This window comes from Lates calcarifer, linkage group LG13, assembly GCF_001640805.2.
Source record: "Lates calcarifer isolate ASB-BC8 linkage group LG13, TLL_Latcal_v3, whole genome shotgun sequence".
NCBI lineage: Eukaryota > Metazoa > Chordata > Actinopteri > Centropomidae > Lates > Lates calcarifer.
In genome coordinates this window covers 6,443,463-6,461,922 of record NC_066845.1, presented here as the reverse complement: position 1 = coordinate 6,461,922, position 18,460 = coordinate 6,443,463, and the positions used below count along the sequence as shown (strand labels likewise).

Below are 18,460 nucleotides of genomic sequence, written 5' to 3'. Positions count from 1 at the left end.
TAATACATTAATACAACATTAATACATGAGTACATGATAATTTGATTCATTGTATTAAAAATGCTTACATCACATATGCTTACATCAGTGTATTAAAAATGCTTACATCACGAGTTACATGACAGAGGGTCAGAACAACCCAACAAAATGCATATTTTTCTTTCTTTCTTTCTTTTACAACTAAAGCCCTCAAAGCTGCAGTAAGACACACACACACACACACACACACACACACACACAGTCCACCACAGAGCGTCAGAGTTATCTTTGTTTCTTCACCATGAGCAACACCTGGCTGCAGAATGGCAGATGCTGAATTACAGAACACAGTCTCAGCAAGGTCACCTTGGGTGCCGCTGCCCACCCACCTCCATCCTCATCACCCTGGAAACTGGATGATTTTAGGATGCTCCGCTGCACAGATAGGGAATAAAATACTGGTATGTTAGCTTAAAAGCTGCAAATCTACTTTAGATTTAGATTTAGAGTGCTACCATTTGCTGATTGAATTAAATTACAGTTTTATTACAGTGGCTTTAATAATGATGGGTTTTTTTCAGTCAAGCAAATATCCAAACAAGCAACCAATCACCACTCGAGACGCCAGAAACTGGTCAGGAAATGATCACTCAGTAGGCATAGAAGCTTTATTTGATCGGCCATTTTCCACTTAGAACAGAGTCACTTTTCATTGGAACGAAGGTTTTTGAGTTTTACAACAGCAAGGGACTCTTTTCACACCAGAACATAAAGGCAATGACAACAGTTTTGGACCAGGGAAGACACAAATGTCCTTACACCACAATTTGCGAGCCTTTTCAAGTCCGCTCATTTGTGTGGGTTCATCCTTAATCTGTATGGGGTAGTAGCAGAGCAACATTTAAAAAATAAATTAATCTGGAGATTTGTTTTAAAGGGTAAAAACATTTCCAGCTGAGATGCACCCATGCTCTAAAGAACAATATGCATAAAATAACCAAAGTTATGCACAAACCTCATGAACCCTTGTAAAGTATATGTAGAAGTTTTTGGTTCATGCACAAAAGTGAAGTACCAAATAAATATGAAAAACAAGAAGCAGTAAGTTAAGAAATTCTTGTCAATGACTCTTCGCAATAATTATAATAATTTACAATTTATCGGCAGTATACTATTTGCAATTACAGTATGTACAAACTCTCCACGATATAAAACAGTTTAACATGAAACCACACTGAAGTCAAAGAAGTACTGCTTGAACTCTAAAACTTGAAATCATTTTCACATTTAAGCATACGATACAAACATGACTTTCTAGCTGATACTCAGTCACTCGATCACATGAGACTTTTAGAAATGGCACAGTTACTCACAAGACACATACATTCACAAATCCAAAGAGTTGAGTTTCCTGTTTTTGGCTTTACATTACCAAACTAGACAACAATGTCCTTACAGAATACATTCTCTGCAGAAAATGCCACACTGATCATAAGGTGTGTGGATGTTTGACTACTATGTGATTTTTTTTCATGCATAATGTGTAAACCCTTGCAATAAAAATATTTCCATTGCCTTTCTGGGTGTCATGTCAACGTACCTTTCCATTTTAAGTGAGACACTGCAGGGTAAAGAATGAAATGCATTAAACATACATAAAAGAAACTAAGTACTAAATGTATTGCACCAGTATTGATATAGCAGAATTTCAGGGATTCAGAAACATTCAGAAACATATAACACCTAATAAAGTAGACACCAAAGAGTTACACCTAGACCTTAACTAAACATTTACTGTACTATTTTCCTAGTGTGAAATCACCTGCGTTACATTGAGACCCCCTGACTCTTAATTATGATGTTTAACCTTTTCTAACTTGAAATAAAATGGGTCTCAGAGTGAGCATCAAACAACTTTATCACTTGTTATTATGAAAGATACAACACTGATGATACATCTCGTGATGACTCATATATACTGCACTACAGCAGTAACCATAGATGCACATATGGGGGGGCAAGCATTCAGCAGAGGAACCACAGACAGTGGATACACTCTTATATCCAGATGTACTGTATTTTTATACTTGGCTATCACGACTCAGCACCCACCACATAATCCAACACATTTGTCACACTGGATGCCTACCCATTAGAAATGACTGGTAATACTGATTGCATTTCTAGCTGTCCTTGATAAAAATGCTTTTTTTCAATAACTCTGTACCTTGCAGTGGCAGCCAATACTGGTCTTGAAATTTTAAGCACACTGACAATGTGAAAGTGTTTGTTTAATCAAGATTCTCAAAAGATTAAGTACATGTAACATGACTGGTGCTTTTTTCTTGGGTAGGCAAGCTGCTCTCTATATCTATCTCTCGATGGTTTCAAATAAAGAGGTGAATCAATGGCTGATCAATGGTGTCTGGTCAATGTTTAGGCTGCAATGTGACTTCATTGGAGACTATTACTGGGAGAGAACCCCATGAGAGATCACTGCTGGGAATGGAAAATTGTTCATTTCTTGTCTGTGTACAGAGTAAACACCTTGTAATAATGCTCTTTAAACACACTCAGTATTCAAGCTGCTGGAGGTGTTTTAAGAAACAACCGCAGAGACGTGACCAGGGATGGAGAGAGAGAAAAAAAATTTCTCTCAGACACATTTTCCAAAACAAGACAAACAACTGCTAGCTACTTACACTGGCCTATAATTTGAGTGGTTTCAGATACACAGACTCATTTAAAACAACCTCAGAAAGAAAAACTGTCACTGTCACTAGAATATCAAGAATGATGTACCAATACATTTAGCAGAATGTTGATATGCTCTGAGGAATCTACCCTTGATGAAGTAGTAAGCCTAGAAACAGTGCATTAAATCAGTGAAAAAAGCAGTTATTTTTTACAGCACAGGAAGTAAAGAAAATTAACATCTCTCTTGAAATAAAAAAACCAAACATTTTGATCCCTAAAAATAGGAAACAAACAAAATCTCATCTCTTTGCTCAAACCAAACATCAGTGTTGTTTCTACCAATCTCAGCTTGTCTTCCCTCAGCCCCCTTTTCCGTTTGATCTCTCAATTCACTATAGCCCTAAATAAAGTGAAAGGAGCAGTGCAGCTCCCTCCTGAAATAAATGCCAAAGAGAAAAGAGTGAGAGCACAGACCCAGCCACTGGTGACTTTGCTCTCTGACACCCCCACCCCGCCCCGCAGGCTCTCAGGTGGCGTCATCGTCATCTTCGTCCAGGTGATAGTTGAGGGTGATGACGGCACTGATGAATTCTCCGAGTTCCACAAAGTCGGCTGTGATGATGTTGATTCCGCTCTCCCCGGGTCTCTGCGACCTGATCCACTGCATCATGCCAGGCAAAGCCCTGAGAGGATGCATGGAAACACACAAACACACACACAAACACACACACACACACACACACACACGCAGACACATGTTAGTGGGGGAAAAGGGGACAATGAAGTCACAAAAGATAAAGAGCAGGGCAGAAGAAGGGATGATTCACGGTTGGTCGGTTTAATACATGGGGAGGGGGGGCACGCTGTGATGAAAGATCTCTGTGACGCAGCATGGGATGTCTGCGAGCCAGACACCAGCTGCGAGGATGACACTCCGAACACTTGCCGGACATGTTTGTGAGTCGAGCACCAGGGGAGGGTATCACTCCCACATACGCCTCGCCCAGGTTTTCTGCATGACAAATTTCTACGAGTCGTCTCCTTCCTCACCCTTGCTTTTCTCGTCCTTTCTGGTCCTACACCGGCAGTCTGCGTGGCAAAAAATGAATGGATAGAAATATTGGCGGATGCCTACATCAAAGTAACCAAACGCCTGGTGAGGATGGCTGATAGTGGAGTTATCAAATGAATAATTCATGCTGGAAAAATTGATGGTTTTGCTGCTGAGGCTTTTAACAAACCGGTGACATTAAGAGGGAGTGAAATACAGACAAAGCTAAGGGTCATCAGAAAAAAAAAATCCTCCAATATAACTGGGAAGGGGAGATACAGAAAGAGGGAGGAGAAAGATGAAAAGCACTGCCTCGGGTTTGTGGCAGCTGTTCAAAAAAAAAAAGAGAGAAAAAACTTGAATGAGGTCAGTGTCAAATGCCTGGGGATACCTGTAGAAACCAACATGCCTTTGGATTTAGTTATAAAATGCCATGATGACTCACACAACTGTTTATGTCTGTGAGTGTGTGTGTGTGGACATGACCCATGATTTTTTGTTGTGAGTTGTTATGGGTAAATCATGTCGTTCCTGTGGCCTCTGGTGCCTGAGGGGTTGCTATAATTTTGATCCCACAGCGTCTGTATGTTGAATACTGTGCGCTGCAATTGGTGCCAATCCTGCCTCTTATCCAACGTGAACATTAAACACTTTGCCTCTTCTTTCTGCCTCTCTGTCACACGCAGACACACACAGAAACAGGTGTACACACCTTTCTGTGATTGTCTCTCTTAATCCGCTAGCCACGCCCTTCATCACAGTGCTGGCCTTTGGCGTCAGAACCACCTGGGAGACAAAGAACGTCCCCTTCCTCCTGCAAGAGATGCATCAAGCTTTTAGAATTGTGTTTTATTCTTGATATTATTTTTAAATTTTCTATATTTATGTAAAGCACTGTGTGACAACTGCTACGGAGAGGTGCTACATATATAAATAAACTTTGCTTTACTTCAGAATTAATTGCTTTAAGTGCCCTCAACAAAACAAAAACACTTTCTCTGTCAGAAAAACTCACACAACATTTCACAACATTTCACATGCAAATTTATGTCCATTTTGATGAAACTCTTTCCCATTACTGTCAACAATTTCCTTTAGATGTGTGAATGTACCGTCACAGAGTATTATAGTATGGTTTACCAATTAGCCTTTGGTGTGAGGAAAATTTTTACCATGTGTCACTGAGACAAAAGATGGTCGTAATTTGTGCATTTAATCTTTTTAAAATTCCCACCCTCTTTGATGTAGTGATAAGCAAATGGTGGTAAGTAAATCAAAATCATGATAGAAAGACCCATCACTGTGGACTTTCTAAAACATATAACAAAGGTAATGATACATAAACCATTGCTTGATGCCATAAAAACCATCACTAACAAAATCTCATCAAATTTTGTCCCATTTTAATGCCATGTATGGTGGATATTGAGCAACCACAATGAAATAAAAGTAGCAGCTGACCTGCGGTCAGTGACAGACGCCTGGAGAAACTGAACCAGCTTCTCTGGGTCGGTGGTGTTGGCCCAGGGAGAGGGCATCATCTGGCCTGGCCACAGGAAGGGCACCTCCAGGGCCATGGGGTGGTGGTAGAAGACCAGCACCTGATACTCCTTCTCCCACAGATACTGCAGAGTCACCTGGTGGATGGAGGGAGAAGTGTGTTCAGTGGGAGCAGGAGGTCATGGGGAGTGGTGGGAGGTGACCAAAAAAAAAAAAAGGGTGATGAGTGTTGAATAATAAATATAAACTAGCCCCTTCGGCACTGAGTGACAGAAAACATTCTAAACAGGTAGCTGAGATGTACCTGGTGGTTACTTGGAAAGCTTTATGTTCATTTGAAAGGAAGCAAATAGAAATAATTGCCTGATACAGTGCGTCTCACTGATTATGAAGCATGTCAGTACCCAGCTCTGACTGAGCAGTACCCAGCTCTGACTTGACTGAAATTGTCAAGTATGTTATTTGTGAGGACAGACAGCTTTGTCACATAAACAAACTCTGATGATGGTGTTTTTCTGATCAAGAGAAGTAAAAAGAATTGAAAGAGTACAAAAAAACGAATCTCAATTTGTACTTTTTAAGCTATTTCAGGTAGGAAAGATTTCACAGAATTACAAAGGCTCAAGACTAACTACCAGAAATTATATTTAAAAAATTATATTAATACAACAGTTATGTGTATTTCTGTGTGCACGTTTCTGTTTTGATGCATTAAAAAATAAATTTTGCTTTTAGGTTAACAGCTATATACATTGTTATAGTTGCAGTTCTGCTGCAGTGTATGGTATGTATGTGAGCAACACATATTTCTATGGTTACATCATCACCTGAAATATTTTTGGTGGTAGAAGATTGTAGCTAAATTTCTTTCGCTAGCAACAATAACAAAGTAGCAAGCTCAAATCTCCCTCATGAGATTATTTCTGTTCTGTTTTTATGGCCTCATAGTTGTATATTATCCCTTAAAATAAATCAAACAACTGCTGGACAAGAGTAATGCAATGGATTAACACTGCATAGGACAGCAGCTGTGAGGTAAAGGGGTGACAAGCAAATAGTTGAGTAGATGTACCCTTAGACAAATGAATGGAAGGAAGGAGAGAGAGGGGAGGGAATATAATACCTGTGGAGTAAAGAATACTAGTCATTTGTCTTCTCTAAAATTAAACACAACCCACATGCCCCTACAGCACTGAGAAGAAGTTCATTATTTTCCCAGAATCCACTAGTCACCACTGGACTTGTCCTCTTCTCTGCACTTCATCCTCACTCAGCGGTGGCACCTGACAGGACACTATGATCTTAGAGTGAGGATGCTGGTGTGGGAGTTGGTGAAGGGCTGATGAATTTTAAGGCTGATTGGTATTCCTTCTTCCAGTTTCTTCGCACACACTCACACACACACACACACACACAACCAGATAAGCCGGAGAAAGACAGCAATACAGACAGTTTTGAACTTTTCAATTCGACTTCTGTGCAAGAGGGCATACTCTGAGTGAAAAAATGAACTATGATTATGGATGTGATAACCATCATTCTGCATCTTAAGTGATCAAAACACAGAGATCGCTGTTGTGCAGGGCTGAGAAAACAATAATTAGCAAAGATCTTTTGAACACACACACACATACACATACACACACACACACAATGTGTCTGAGTTGTGCCCCTTCTCAATCAGTTGTAATGGTGAAAGATGCACCTGACTTCAGCTTCTCGGACATTTAATTGCTTTTAATCCTACTCCCTGTTAGGTGCTAAATGTATTTAACGTTGACTGTACCTCCTGAGCGAAGACAACTGGGCAGAGTTTGTCTCCAAACACCTCTTTTAACATGGCCACCAGTTTTTCATGGTGCAGGTTCTGCACACCGTAGAAGTGGTTGAAGTCCAGGAACACAACCTCTCTGGCGTGAGCCGACAGAAAACTACTGATCTGCTCTAGACCTTCTCTGACCTAAAAAAAAAAAAGAAAATATACAAATGTGAACATCACAGGTATTACTATAACTTCTTTAATGACATAATGATATGACATATGGGTGCACGAATAACTGTGTTGTACTTAAAACCTCTGAAGGACCTTGTATGATTAAGCTCTCAGTCTGCGCTCACACATAAATATGCTGCCACATACGCAGAAATGTACAAACATCACTTAGCAACCACAAGCACTGCTAAATATTCACCACATCAAAAACCATCAAAACTCTGTGCTCTGTGCTGACCGTGGCACTGAAGAGCCCGTGGGCGAAGTACAGCTCATTGTCGGGGTCACGGGGCTTGGTAGAGATGCGCAGGTCAAAGAAGCGGATCCCAGCCTCCAGTTGGCTGGTGAAGTTCATAGTCTGTGTAGCTAACCACTTCCTCATTAACTTCTTGGCCACCGTGCCAAAAACAGAAACAAAGTTCTGCACCGTCTCCGGCTGCTCGGGCCCCACTGGAGACGCCTCGTCGATGTAGAAACTGAAGGAATCATGGGAACCTGGAGAGGACACAAACATGAGTCTAGTATTGAATATGAGTATGAATATGAGTCTAGTATTGAATGCTGCATGTTTTATTTCTGTGTAGGGGTGGGGGGGCACAGTTGTAAGAGTAGGGGGTCAGTGCTGGAAACAGCCCGGTGCCATGGCAACAACACTGACTATGTATAACAGCAGCTGTGGTCGTAAGTCGTGAACTCTGGCAACTTGAAAAGAAGCAGGTCTGTGCACACATACTCTGATATTTTTCATCCATCACATTTCTCAGGCTGAACACAAATCCCAGAGACAGCGCTGCGCTTGTTATTTTATATTTGTCTTATAAAGCTGACAGTGTATTTTTATAGTGGATCCTCAAATGCAGTTGTTACTTGGTGGTTTCTACCTTCAGTTACTGTTTGTCTGTGCTTTTTGGCACAGTATGGTCCACATACAGATTCATCAGTAGATTAAGTTTCTTAGTTGTCATGGAGATATTTTAGTTGTTATCAAATGGCCTAAGTATGGAACAGCTGAGGAAGGGAATGAGAGGGAGTTGAAAGCTTGGGAAAACAAGAAGTTGGGCCTTGTGTTGAGACTTGTCAAGAGGTGTAGTTATATTCCTTCACAAACCGACTCACTCTGTTCTAGTGTTATTTGTGACCTCAAAGTACAGGAACTATATGGAACTGTCAATGTCAGATTATTCAGCAAGTATTCAAGTGTATACTTTGGGTGAACATACAGCATGGGGCGGCAAGTAATGATTTTTTTCATTATCGATTCATCTGTGGGTCTGAAAAACATCTGAAATGCCCTTGAATGCCATTTATAACATTTTCTAGAGCATCACAGCCCAATTCAGTCCGAATGGTCTAAAATATCATGTTTATAATAATGTTAGAGAAGGAAAAGCAGCAGATTTTCCCATTTGAGAAGCTGGAACCTTCCAGTGACATTTTTGTTGGAAAAATTACTGTCCACAATGAACTGATTATCAGAATAGTTACAAATAAATCACCTAATAAATCGCTGAATAATAGTTGCGGCTCCAATACATTATATGCTCCCAACTACAATAACATCAGTTTCATTAGAAAGCCGGTTCCACACTCCATGAAACAATATGTCCTTGTGGGCTCCAGTTTTAGGTGGAGACTTTCACTTTTGGTTAAACCTGATATAAGTGTGAACCCCTCTGTGAATATGCTTTCGCAATGTGCTAAATTAGTCTTACAGTGACTCAGTTTGCAATTTTAAACCCCTGGAGATTTTCTAACCCCCCTCAGAAAGGCACATTTCTATTTTTCACAGGTCCTTCACACTTCCTCATGGGCAGAGTATTTTATTTCAGATAATAGGATCATTCCTTCATCGTATTTATATATCTCAGCTGCTAAATCTAACTATGCTCCTGTTATGATGGATGTTATTTTTATGGATCTCAACAAAACACAGCCAAATCGAAATTCAATTCCTGCTGATCACTTTCTAATAAGCTTTTGCTAATTTTATTTTAGATCAACCTTTTTTGCCAAGTATGAATAGGATCCTAAATTTCTCATTAGCAATTTAATGAGAACATTTTTCAAGGCATTTCCAGAGGTCAGATAATATCTTGCATAGTTTTTGACAGAGAAAGACTAAAGACAAAGAAAAAGAAAAAGAAAAATCTCCTGGCTTTGACTCAACAGATTTCCAAGCTAGATGACAGTTATTTCACCCTCTCCTGACACATATAAAGAACACCTAGCTTCAAAAGCAGAATTGGATAGACTAACCGATAAGGTGGCTGAACTGCTACTTGAATTCAGATGCACTCGCCGTGACCTGCCATCAAATTGCTAGCACATCAACTGTGGTGCTTGTCATCATCCGTGAATGAAATGCATACATCTTTTTTCTTCTTGCAAAAGTAGCCCAGATGGAAGCTGTTCTGTGGGTTATAGTGAGCGACTGTAACTGCTTCTGGAAAGATATATGCTGCCACAAGCATCACGAGCACATTTCCATTCACCACCATTGTTTTCGGAATGGCAGCAGAAATATCAGATTATCTCAAAATGTCAGCAGATGAAACAGAAGCCACGAGAATGGATAGATACCACTATCGAGTAAGTAAGTAATATGCTTCATTGTGATTTAGGTTAACTGACCATTAAAAAAAAAACATTCCTTGCAGTTTATCTTATTATAAGAACTGTATTCAAACAAAAAAACACTGGTCCATTAATGGCAATAACACTGGACTGACTGTTAAAGCCTGTCAATATAATACATTCCTTGCTGACATTTCTTTGTAACAGATCATTGTGAGGTCTGAAGGTTGTGTGTCCTTCCATGCCTGTTTCAGATTGACAAAAGAGTTTTGTGTGTGTGTGTATGTGTGTGTGTGTGTGCTCACGTTATGCAAATTAGTCTGACAGTAATTCTGGTATCCACCTCCTGCTCTCATCACTGCAATCAATTTCTCGTGCTCTTTTTGTCTCTTCATCATGCTCCCTCTCTCTTTCACGCAGACAAACATGCACCCCTCCTCCACTGACACACCGACGCACGGTCCCGAATTGACCTTCAGCCATCTATACTCCAGTGCCAGGGTCTTTGCAGTCGGCCCAGAGAATGACCATAAGCAGGGTAGACAGCTGAATCCCGGGGCAGGGCAGCAAACAGCATCACCACAGGCCGAGCTACACCAGCAGGGTCACAGCGAAACAGAGTATGACCTTAAATAGTCGCAACAGCTGGCTCTGCTGTTGTTGCAGACAATGATTTCACTCTGGCTCTGACAGTTGTACAACAAAACATCATAATTATCACACAATCACTTCCATCACCCACTAATCTACCAGGCGATTAATCTGCGGAGCTATAGAAGCCAGAAAATTGTGAAAAACACCTAATCGCAATCTCATCAAGCTCAACGTGATGTCTTTGATTTGCTTGTTAAGTCTGACTAACAGTCTAAAATCTAAAGATATTCAATTTAATATTGAAGAAGGCCAAGAAAATTAACAAAGCTTTACATATGAGAGGCTGGATCTATGTAATGTATGGCTTTTTTGTTTGAAATATTACTTACACAACTACTCCATTATCAAAATAACCAGTTATTTGACTAATTGATAAGTGGCTAATTGTTTAAGCTCAACATATACACCTGTAACAGCTAAGGACTTATCAGTACAATTCATTGAGATGTTCCTGAGATATTTATATGTTTGGGAAAGTTGTGCAGTTCATATAAATTAAATTCACCAGTCCCCTAGGACACACAACCAACCATATCCTATCAGGTTTCAACGAAAGCTGAATACCTAAGGCAAACTAATAAAGCTTGTTTGTGCGTTACTAACGAGCACTTCCTTAAATATGCATGACAAAAAGCCTGTGCATTATGCTATGCTGCAGAGAGAGACAATCTCAGAGGAAAAACTGAGACATTATCAGCCCAAAGGGTCCAAACATTTTGCCAAGTGTGCAGAACATCAGTAAGAAGCTGCACAGAAAGCTGTGGAAGCTGCAATTCAACACAACCAAGCGTTTGTACCTGAACTTTGAACATGATTAATTACTGTTTATGTTATGAAATAATTTGCTCCACCTTTATGCTGTACACTGTCTCAAGGGCAATGCATTCATTTTGAATTCTGAGCAGAAAAAAGAATTTCAGATGCTCATACAAATGTGAACAAATAAATGCAACTCAGAATCAAGACGTTTCCATTTCTCTTGTCTACAGGAACTGTGTAGTATGTTTATGTTCATCCACTAGAAATTAGACAAAAATGCGGTATCAAAATACTTACTACAGTTATGAGGTGTATTTACTGACTACGTAATCGCATGTCAGATTTGGATACGAAGAAGATGAGGTCCTGCCTGAGTAAAGAGGATGTGAAGAAAGTGGAAAGAGAGAGAGAATAGCACACAGAGAAGAGACAGATAAAGCCTGAATCAAGCTGAGACAGAGATTACACAGCAATTCTCTTATTGATGATGATGATGATGATGATGATGATGATGATGATGATGACGGTGGTGGTGGTGTTGGGTGATGACTGTTACCTTAGAGAATTGACCTGTGTTAACTGAGTCATTCTGTCTGAATGAGAGCAGACCATTCAGAAAAGACTGCTGGTGGTTTATGCCCTTTTTCATGACAAATCATTACTGCTCACCACGCACTCTTTCAAGATCTATTTCAGGATGCTGAAGAAAGGAGAGGAGACGAGAGCAGAGGAGAGGAGAAAATGAGAAGGAAATGGAAAGTAACAGGGTGGAGATGAGCTAAATGATACTGAAAGATAGATATGAGTACCACCATGACTCCCCATCCTCTCTTCTCTACACATTCCCTGCATGAATCTTTCTGAGATTTTACAGTAATTCTTCAAGTGCTGCTCTTTCCATCTACTTTCTGGTATTCTTCAGACTCCTGTTCAGTTTTCTACGGTCTTGCTTTGTTCGCCTGCTTCGCTGCTTGCTTAAGCACATGCATTTCTGATGAAGCTTGTTTGACTTTGTCAAACACAATCTATTTGGTCAAACTAAAGCTGAGCTTAACAGACACTGGTGGCAGTCATGACTCATGGGGGCATATCCATTTACAGAAAATAGCTGTGCTATTGCCACCTCTTTACCACCCATTTGCTTCATTTCTCTACAAGTGTTTTCTTTTTCCTCCCTCTCTCAATCTATTTTCTCCTCCCTTGTTTGTTTTGAATTTTACTTCCTCTGTTTTTCAGTGGCTCTTAACTGGCTGATTTCCTGCTTCTCAAACATCTCACTGCACTGCCAGTGTTTATCCTGGCATCTGATACCATTCATCCTCCTTGTTCATGGGCTTAAGTGGCAGCCGAGTGATCTAGTCGAGGGACTGATGGACAGATTTACAGCTAAAAGTCCTGGGCCGGCCTTTTTCCTCCTCCCCACAGGAGGAGGCAAGACTGAAGATGCCTCTTCTGCAATGGATTTGTTTTTACTGGCTGCGAGGCCATCTTAATTTAATATGATTGCCTTCACCCTTTCCGCCCTGGCTGAAGGTGTGCTATTCATTTCTTACCTCTGGCAAAGCTTTGAGCTGTTAGTCAGCCATCAGAGGCTAAGTATGGCTCCCTTGAGCCCTCTCATGCAAATCTGATGCTTTGGTTTTATGTGGGCACTGTAGTATCTGAAGTAAAGTCGCTTATATCATCCACTAGTTTCGTCTGCTTCAAATGAACTCAAGGTAAATGTAATTTGCCCTCACAGCACATTAATTCATTTTAACTAGATGCCTAATTTTGAAATACGTATTACATTTTTCTGATATTGTATATTCTTGTATATTCATTTTTTTTAAATCAATGTTATCAACAACTGGTTTTAAAGATGTGTTGATCAATGAAACAAATCACTACATGTAATGTGAAAATATAAATGGAAATAATACATTTATAAGGGAAATAATATCTCACGACTGTATGTCTGTTAGCTTGTTTTGGAGTTCTTCTGCCCTCTAGTGGACAAAAATCTATTCAAATAGCTTTAAAAAGCCAGAAAGAAAAGCTGTAGATTATTCTATCACCTAAACCACTTTTTCAGAGAGTGAATGTAAATATTGACCTGTTAAATATTTACTGGAGTATAGTTGAGTTATTTTAATAACATAAACATTTAGACATTTAAATTTACAGGCAGACAGAGATTCATGTTCATGCCAGTCAATGCATACTCCAAAAATATTGAAAATCCAATGTAATTATTATGGCAGTGAAATTCTGACAGTCATTCCCTTCCCCCCAGTAAAGCTTGTTTCATGGTGTCCGCACCACAGAGAAACAGATTCACAGTATCTCTGGAAGCACACCTTTGCTGACCACCTCAGTCAGACGAATGCGCAGCCAGGCAGCGAGTCTCCAGCCCTCACCTAGCAGATCTAACAATAGTCACAGAAAAACAGCCCACCATGTCCCCCACTGAACAGCTTGGGGAAAAGGAAAATGGTAACCACTCCTCTCTTTCCCTCCTTCTCTCCATCTAATCAGCTGCCACTCCCTCTGCCTTTCCTCTCCTGTTCACCCCGTCACCCTTGTCACCCCAGTCAGCTATAGAGAAGAACTGGCACAGGTCAACTGGCTTGCAGACTTGATAGGTCAGCCAACACATGCTGAGTCATGTCTAAGCAAGCACGTTATCTCATAAACAACGTGGCTCTGACTAGCAGACTACTGACAGGATTATGCTCATGAAAAAATGTATTATTTTTACATATTATATAATTAAATCACAATGTGCTTGGCTGCTGTGCTGCGTCATGAGTCACAGCATAATAAACAACTCTAAATCTCTGTGACAACTCACTGGTCAATAGTGATGTTCAATCTGAAAAAAATACTTAAATCTGATGGTACTCAATAACCTCACCTAAGTTTTTATATATGACTCCTGAAAAAGATGTCCGTTCACAGCTCTGCTCCTTTTACTGGAGAAATTTCAGTCATATTTCACAACAGATCTGAGTCAACTCTCCTCAGGGTGACAAATTATTTATTGGTGTCTTGGACTCATGCAAATGATGCCATTTTGATTCTGCTGGACCCCTCTGCTACATTTGTCAAAATCAATAAATCTTTTCTTTTTGATTATCTCAGCTATGTCCTTTGAATTCAGGATCAGGCTTTGCAGTGGTTTGCGTCTTAAGAATGATCAGTTAAGCACAGGATTGATAATGTTTTCTTCTCCTCTTCTTCTGTCTCTCTGCGGTGTACCACAGGGTTCCGCTTTAGAGCCCATTTTATTCTCATGAAGTATGTTTCCAGTGGGATCTATTTTTAAGAATTGTAATATTTCTTATTATGGTTACACTGAGCATATGCAGCTATACATGTACATAGTCCTCTTCATTGTCTTGGAGATTTCAGACAATAAAATGGCTTAAAACTGTCTTTAGCTTAACAGAAATAGATAGTAAGTCTTGACCTTTGACCCCACAAGTTCCAACTGTTTCCTAAGTAGGAACATTTTCCACTTTGGAAATTAAAATACTGTTTACTGTTACATTCTCTATGTGAAGGAGTCAGTCAGTCTGCCTCATCTCACCTGCAGCTTGTCCAAAATGCAACATCAAGGGTCTCTACACCCAGATACTCGTCTTTCTTGACTGACTACCTATTAAAAAATGAACTGACTTAAAGATTCTTATATTTGTTTTTAAAGCACTGCATTATCTCCTCCTCCTACCTTGGCATTTTTACGATTTTACTAAGTGTTCATTAATTTCTGATTCATCTCTCTATGTTTTTAACTTCTCTGTAAAAGCACTTTGGTCAGCATTTGCTCTTTTAATATCTTCATTCGACTTTTGAAGACAATGTAATGCAAAACAATTTTCAATATCTCCCTATAAATAAGGTCATTGGTATGTTATGTTCATGCTGTATGGAGGTAGTTAACTTTGCTTATATTAGCTGGTACTTCACCCTTACTACCACCACCTCAGTCGACATAACGGAGTAAGGTAATATCCCTTAATAACCTCTTAACCTTTGTGAGTCAGTCCTTTGAAAATTAATCTTTTTTAATTGCCTACACTGGTTGCACAAACAATCAAACTACCAAAAGCATTTAATCACCCTGACCAAGATAGCTTAAGAACTAAAATAGCTCTAGCTTTAGAGCTGTTTTCACATACAAATTGGTCAGGTAGATCGAAGTCAAAGGTAACAGCAACAGCACATATGGTATGTGCATAATCTCTGTCATACAGCAGCTGCTGCATCTACCTTGACAATCTCTCATGTGTTACGTATTGCCATATACAGTACTCTCCTGTCCTACACAAATCATTTGGATGCACTGACTCATATAACAATTACATAAAAACATTCAGATAGATGTTGCGAAAACATCCTAAAAATCGGTTACTAATTAAGTCTCCTCTGTCACCATGAAACCTTGAAATAAACTCATTGGCAATCACACAGATGATTATGTATACTAATGAGTACAGCTGTGCAGTGCTGGCAACACAGACACAGTGGAGACTGTTTAGCTTTTTTGGCAAGAGCAGAGTACCATGCTATCACATCAACCCACATGCTGTAGGGTACTCCAAATAGCCTAAACACTTTGGCCTGGATCATTCAGGCTGTGTCAGGTAAAATTTTTCTTTTTATGAAAAATAAATAGCATCAGTGAGTTACGTGGAGCAGTAGTTGGATGATGAGGATTGTGAAGCAGGAATTTAACATCCGACATATAATATTACTCCAACTAAGAGGAGGAAATGAAACAGTTGGGCTATCTCTTTTGTTTCGTGTCTGTCCCAGTTTTACGCCTGCTTGAACAAAGGCTTATAATGCTGTGTTCTAAGATGAGACAAAAAGGATGTGATATGAGACACACTTTTGAAAGAAATCAGACATACAGAACACACCAATAAGAACACATGGTTGTTGCTAAATGAGCTCTCATAAAATCCTGTGGATTATGGAATTTATGGTCACGAACATCATGCCAAATATGCGCGCACCACACACACACACACCACACACAAGAAAGTCCAAAGAATCAGAGGATGTTTACAAAATCTGTATCCAATTGGAGGATAGACTGAGAGCAGCTGAGCTGCAGGCCTTAGGGCCAATAAGAAGTAATGATACCTAATTAAATGGGACAGAGACATGTTCTCATGCTGCTTTGGCATGGATGTACAGTGGTTTAACACAGCACGTGTCACGTGATTCAGCAAAATTACAAGCATGAGGTAATGCAGGCCATGCTGCTTCTGTATTTCAGTCGATATTTGATTAAATCTATCATGAGCTGTGGTCAGTGTTGGTACTCTGCCACGCCTCACTGGACACTCAGGACCAAGCCATCTGCATCTGAAATGTCATGATTGCACATGCCAACCATAAACACAGCAGGCATCTATATAGTTCAAGCGCAAAGAGAGAGGTGGAGAGACTGAGACAAAGAAAGAGAGAAAAAGAGAGGGTGAAGCACAAACGATTAGAAATGCAAGCAAATGAAGAATGAAAGCGCTTTGTGTGGAGGTGTGATAATCACTAGGCAGCAGATATGGAATTAACTGGCTGCTAATAAGCCATTCCATCAGTCAGATCAGTGGTGGTGGTGGTGGGGGCTTTACAACCAGCGTTTCCAAATTGAATGGAGTTTAAGGAGACTTGCGCACTGATTGGCTAAAGGTCCACCAACTCATTTTCTATCGGAAAGGCTGCGATCATCTGCGCGCAAAGACCGAACCCATCCCACTCTCTGTCTCTTGTCCTCTGTGGCCACCACCCCAGTACATACACCAAAAGTCTTCCACAAAACACAGCAGCGTGATTCATCTGTATAACCTATTCTGAATCTTTGCAGAGGCTCTGACGACTCTTTCTTTATCCCCTTTTCTTTCTTTCTTTCTTTTTTTCTTTCTGTCTTTCTTTCTTTCAACCTCTGGTAATCTCATCGTTTAGGATTATTAGGCTGAGAAGCTGTAAATCATCTGGGTGTTAATCATAAGCTCCAGACAGCGGACCACAACACGCGGAAGCCGAACTATTCAAAATACATGACACTTCTCACGCTGCGCAACAGGTCTTACCCTTTGTTCTAACGGGCTACAATGAAAGTAACGGTACATTTCAGGCTCTAGGATTTGCACTGGCATCAGAGTAAAACATCAAAGTTTGCAAGGCAGTGAAATACTTAAACTCAGCGTATTATCTCAGATACTGTGATAGTCACATGCAGCGCACGCGGTTAAAAAGGGGATGGACGTCCTCCTCACCCGGTAACACAGGGGCAGTGCGAGGAGAAACACCTACCGGGAATCGCCAGGTTGGTGAGCGGGATGGTGTGCATGCTCTGCGGTAAACTTGCCATCCAGTCTGCGAACCGCAGGTCGCTTCTCCCGTGAGACGAAGCCATGCTGCCGCCGTGCACAACGCTCCTTTCTCCCGGACCGGTGCCTGCGCCAACCTGGAGTGCTCTCTCTCTCTCTCTCTCTCTCTCTCTCTCTCTCTCTCTCTCTCTCTCTCTCCACACACACACACGCACACACACACACGCGCGCTCCCTCTCTCTCCCTGCCTCTGTCTCTCTCACATACACACCAATGTGACCGAAAGCCAGTCCACACCCCCCAAGCAACACACATCGGCGGGTATAACACAATTATGAAAATGTGGCTGGACGGATCCAAATATGGCAACATTCGGTGGTTGATTTCCAATTATATGCAATAATGACACTGTAACGAGGGCGTGTGCGAGTTTTACAGTTACCTAAATTGACAAGAATAAAACCAATAGGCTCATTGATAATTCTAGCTCCCAGCCTTATTACACATAATGAGGTTAGACTACCAGAAATTCATGCTTATTCTCATACAGGGTACATGGTGGTCAGGACATCCACCACACGGCTGCTGCTTGTTGAGCGCTATTTGTGGAACAATATAGTCGAATGAAAGCACATGTCAAAGGTCCACTGAGCTAATTTCATAATGGGAAGTAATGCATTCACTGAGGACCGAATATTCTGTGAATTTGTAGAAAAAAAATAGAGTGCTGGCTTAAACGGGCTGTCTGTGAATGCTGAGGTTAATATCTAATTCCAAATGGACCTAGGAGCACGTTTCAGGTCATGCACTTGAATGACTGGGAGCATTATGAGTGATTCATTGTCTCTGCAATTAATGGCAGCGACGATGAATGACTGACATATTCACTGTGGTGATAACCAGCTGGCAGGCCACCCTTTACGTGATTCA

At 40.5% G+C, this 18,460-nt stretch overlaps 1 protein-coding gene across 1 annotated transcript; it reads right to left on the bottom strand.

Moving 5' to 3' along the window:
* Nucleotides 1–628: 628 nt before the first annotated feature.
* plcxd3 (phosphatidylinositol-specific phospholipase C, X domain containing 3) lies at nt 629–17,829 on the bottom strand. Its single transcript, XM_018675177.2, has 6 exons — nt 17,514–17,829; nt 7,459–7,715; nt 7,014–7,187; nt 5,189–5,364; nt 4,440–4,541; nt 629–3,359 (listed from the first exon to the last, which is right to left on the bottom strand). The coding sequence occupies exons 1-6, from the start codon at nt 17,614–17,616 to the stop codon at nt 3,203–3,205; spliced, it is 969 nt and encodes a 322-aa protein (XP_018530693.1). The 5' UTR covers nt 17,617–17,829; the 3' UTR covers nt 629–3,202.
* Between the last annotated feature and the right edge of the window lie 631 nt (nt 17,830–18,460).

Coding starts and splice junctions, on each gene's coding strand:
- plcxd3 (XM_018675177.2), bottom strand. CDS start 17,616: ATGGCTTCGTCTCACGGGAGAAGCGACCTGCGGTTCGCAGACTGGATG. Junction 5,365..7,013: donor CAGTTGTCTTCGCTCAGGAG/GTACAGTCAACG, acceptor TCCATCCACCAG/GTGACTCTGCAGTATCTGTG. Junction 3,360..4,439: donor AGAGAGACAATCACAGAAAG/GTGTGTACACCT, acceptor GCATCCTCTCAG/GGCTTTGCCTGGCATGATGC.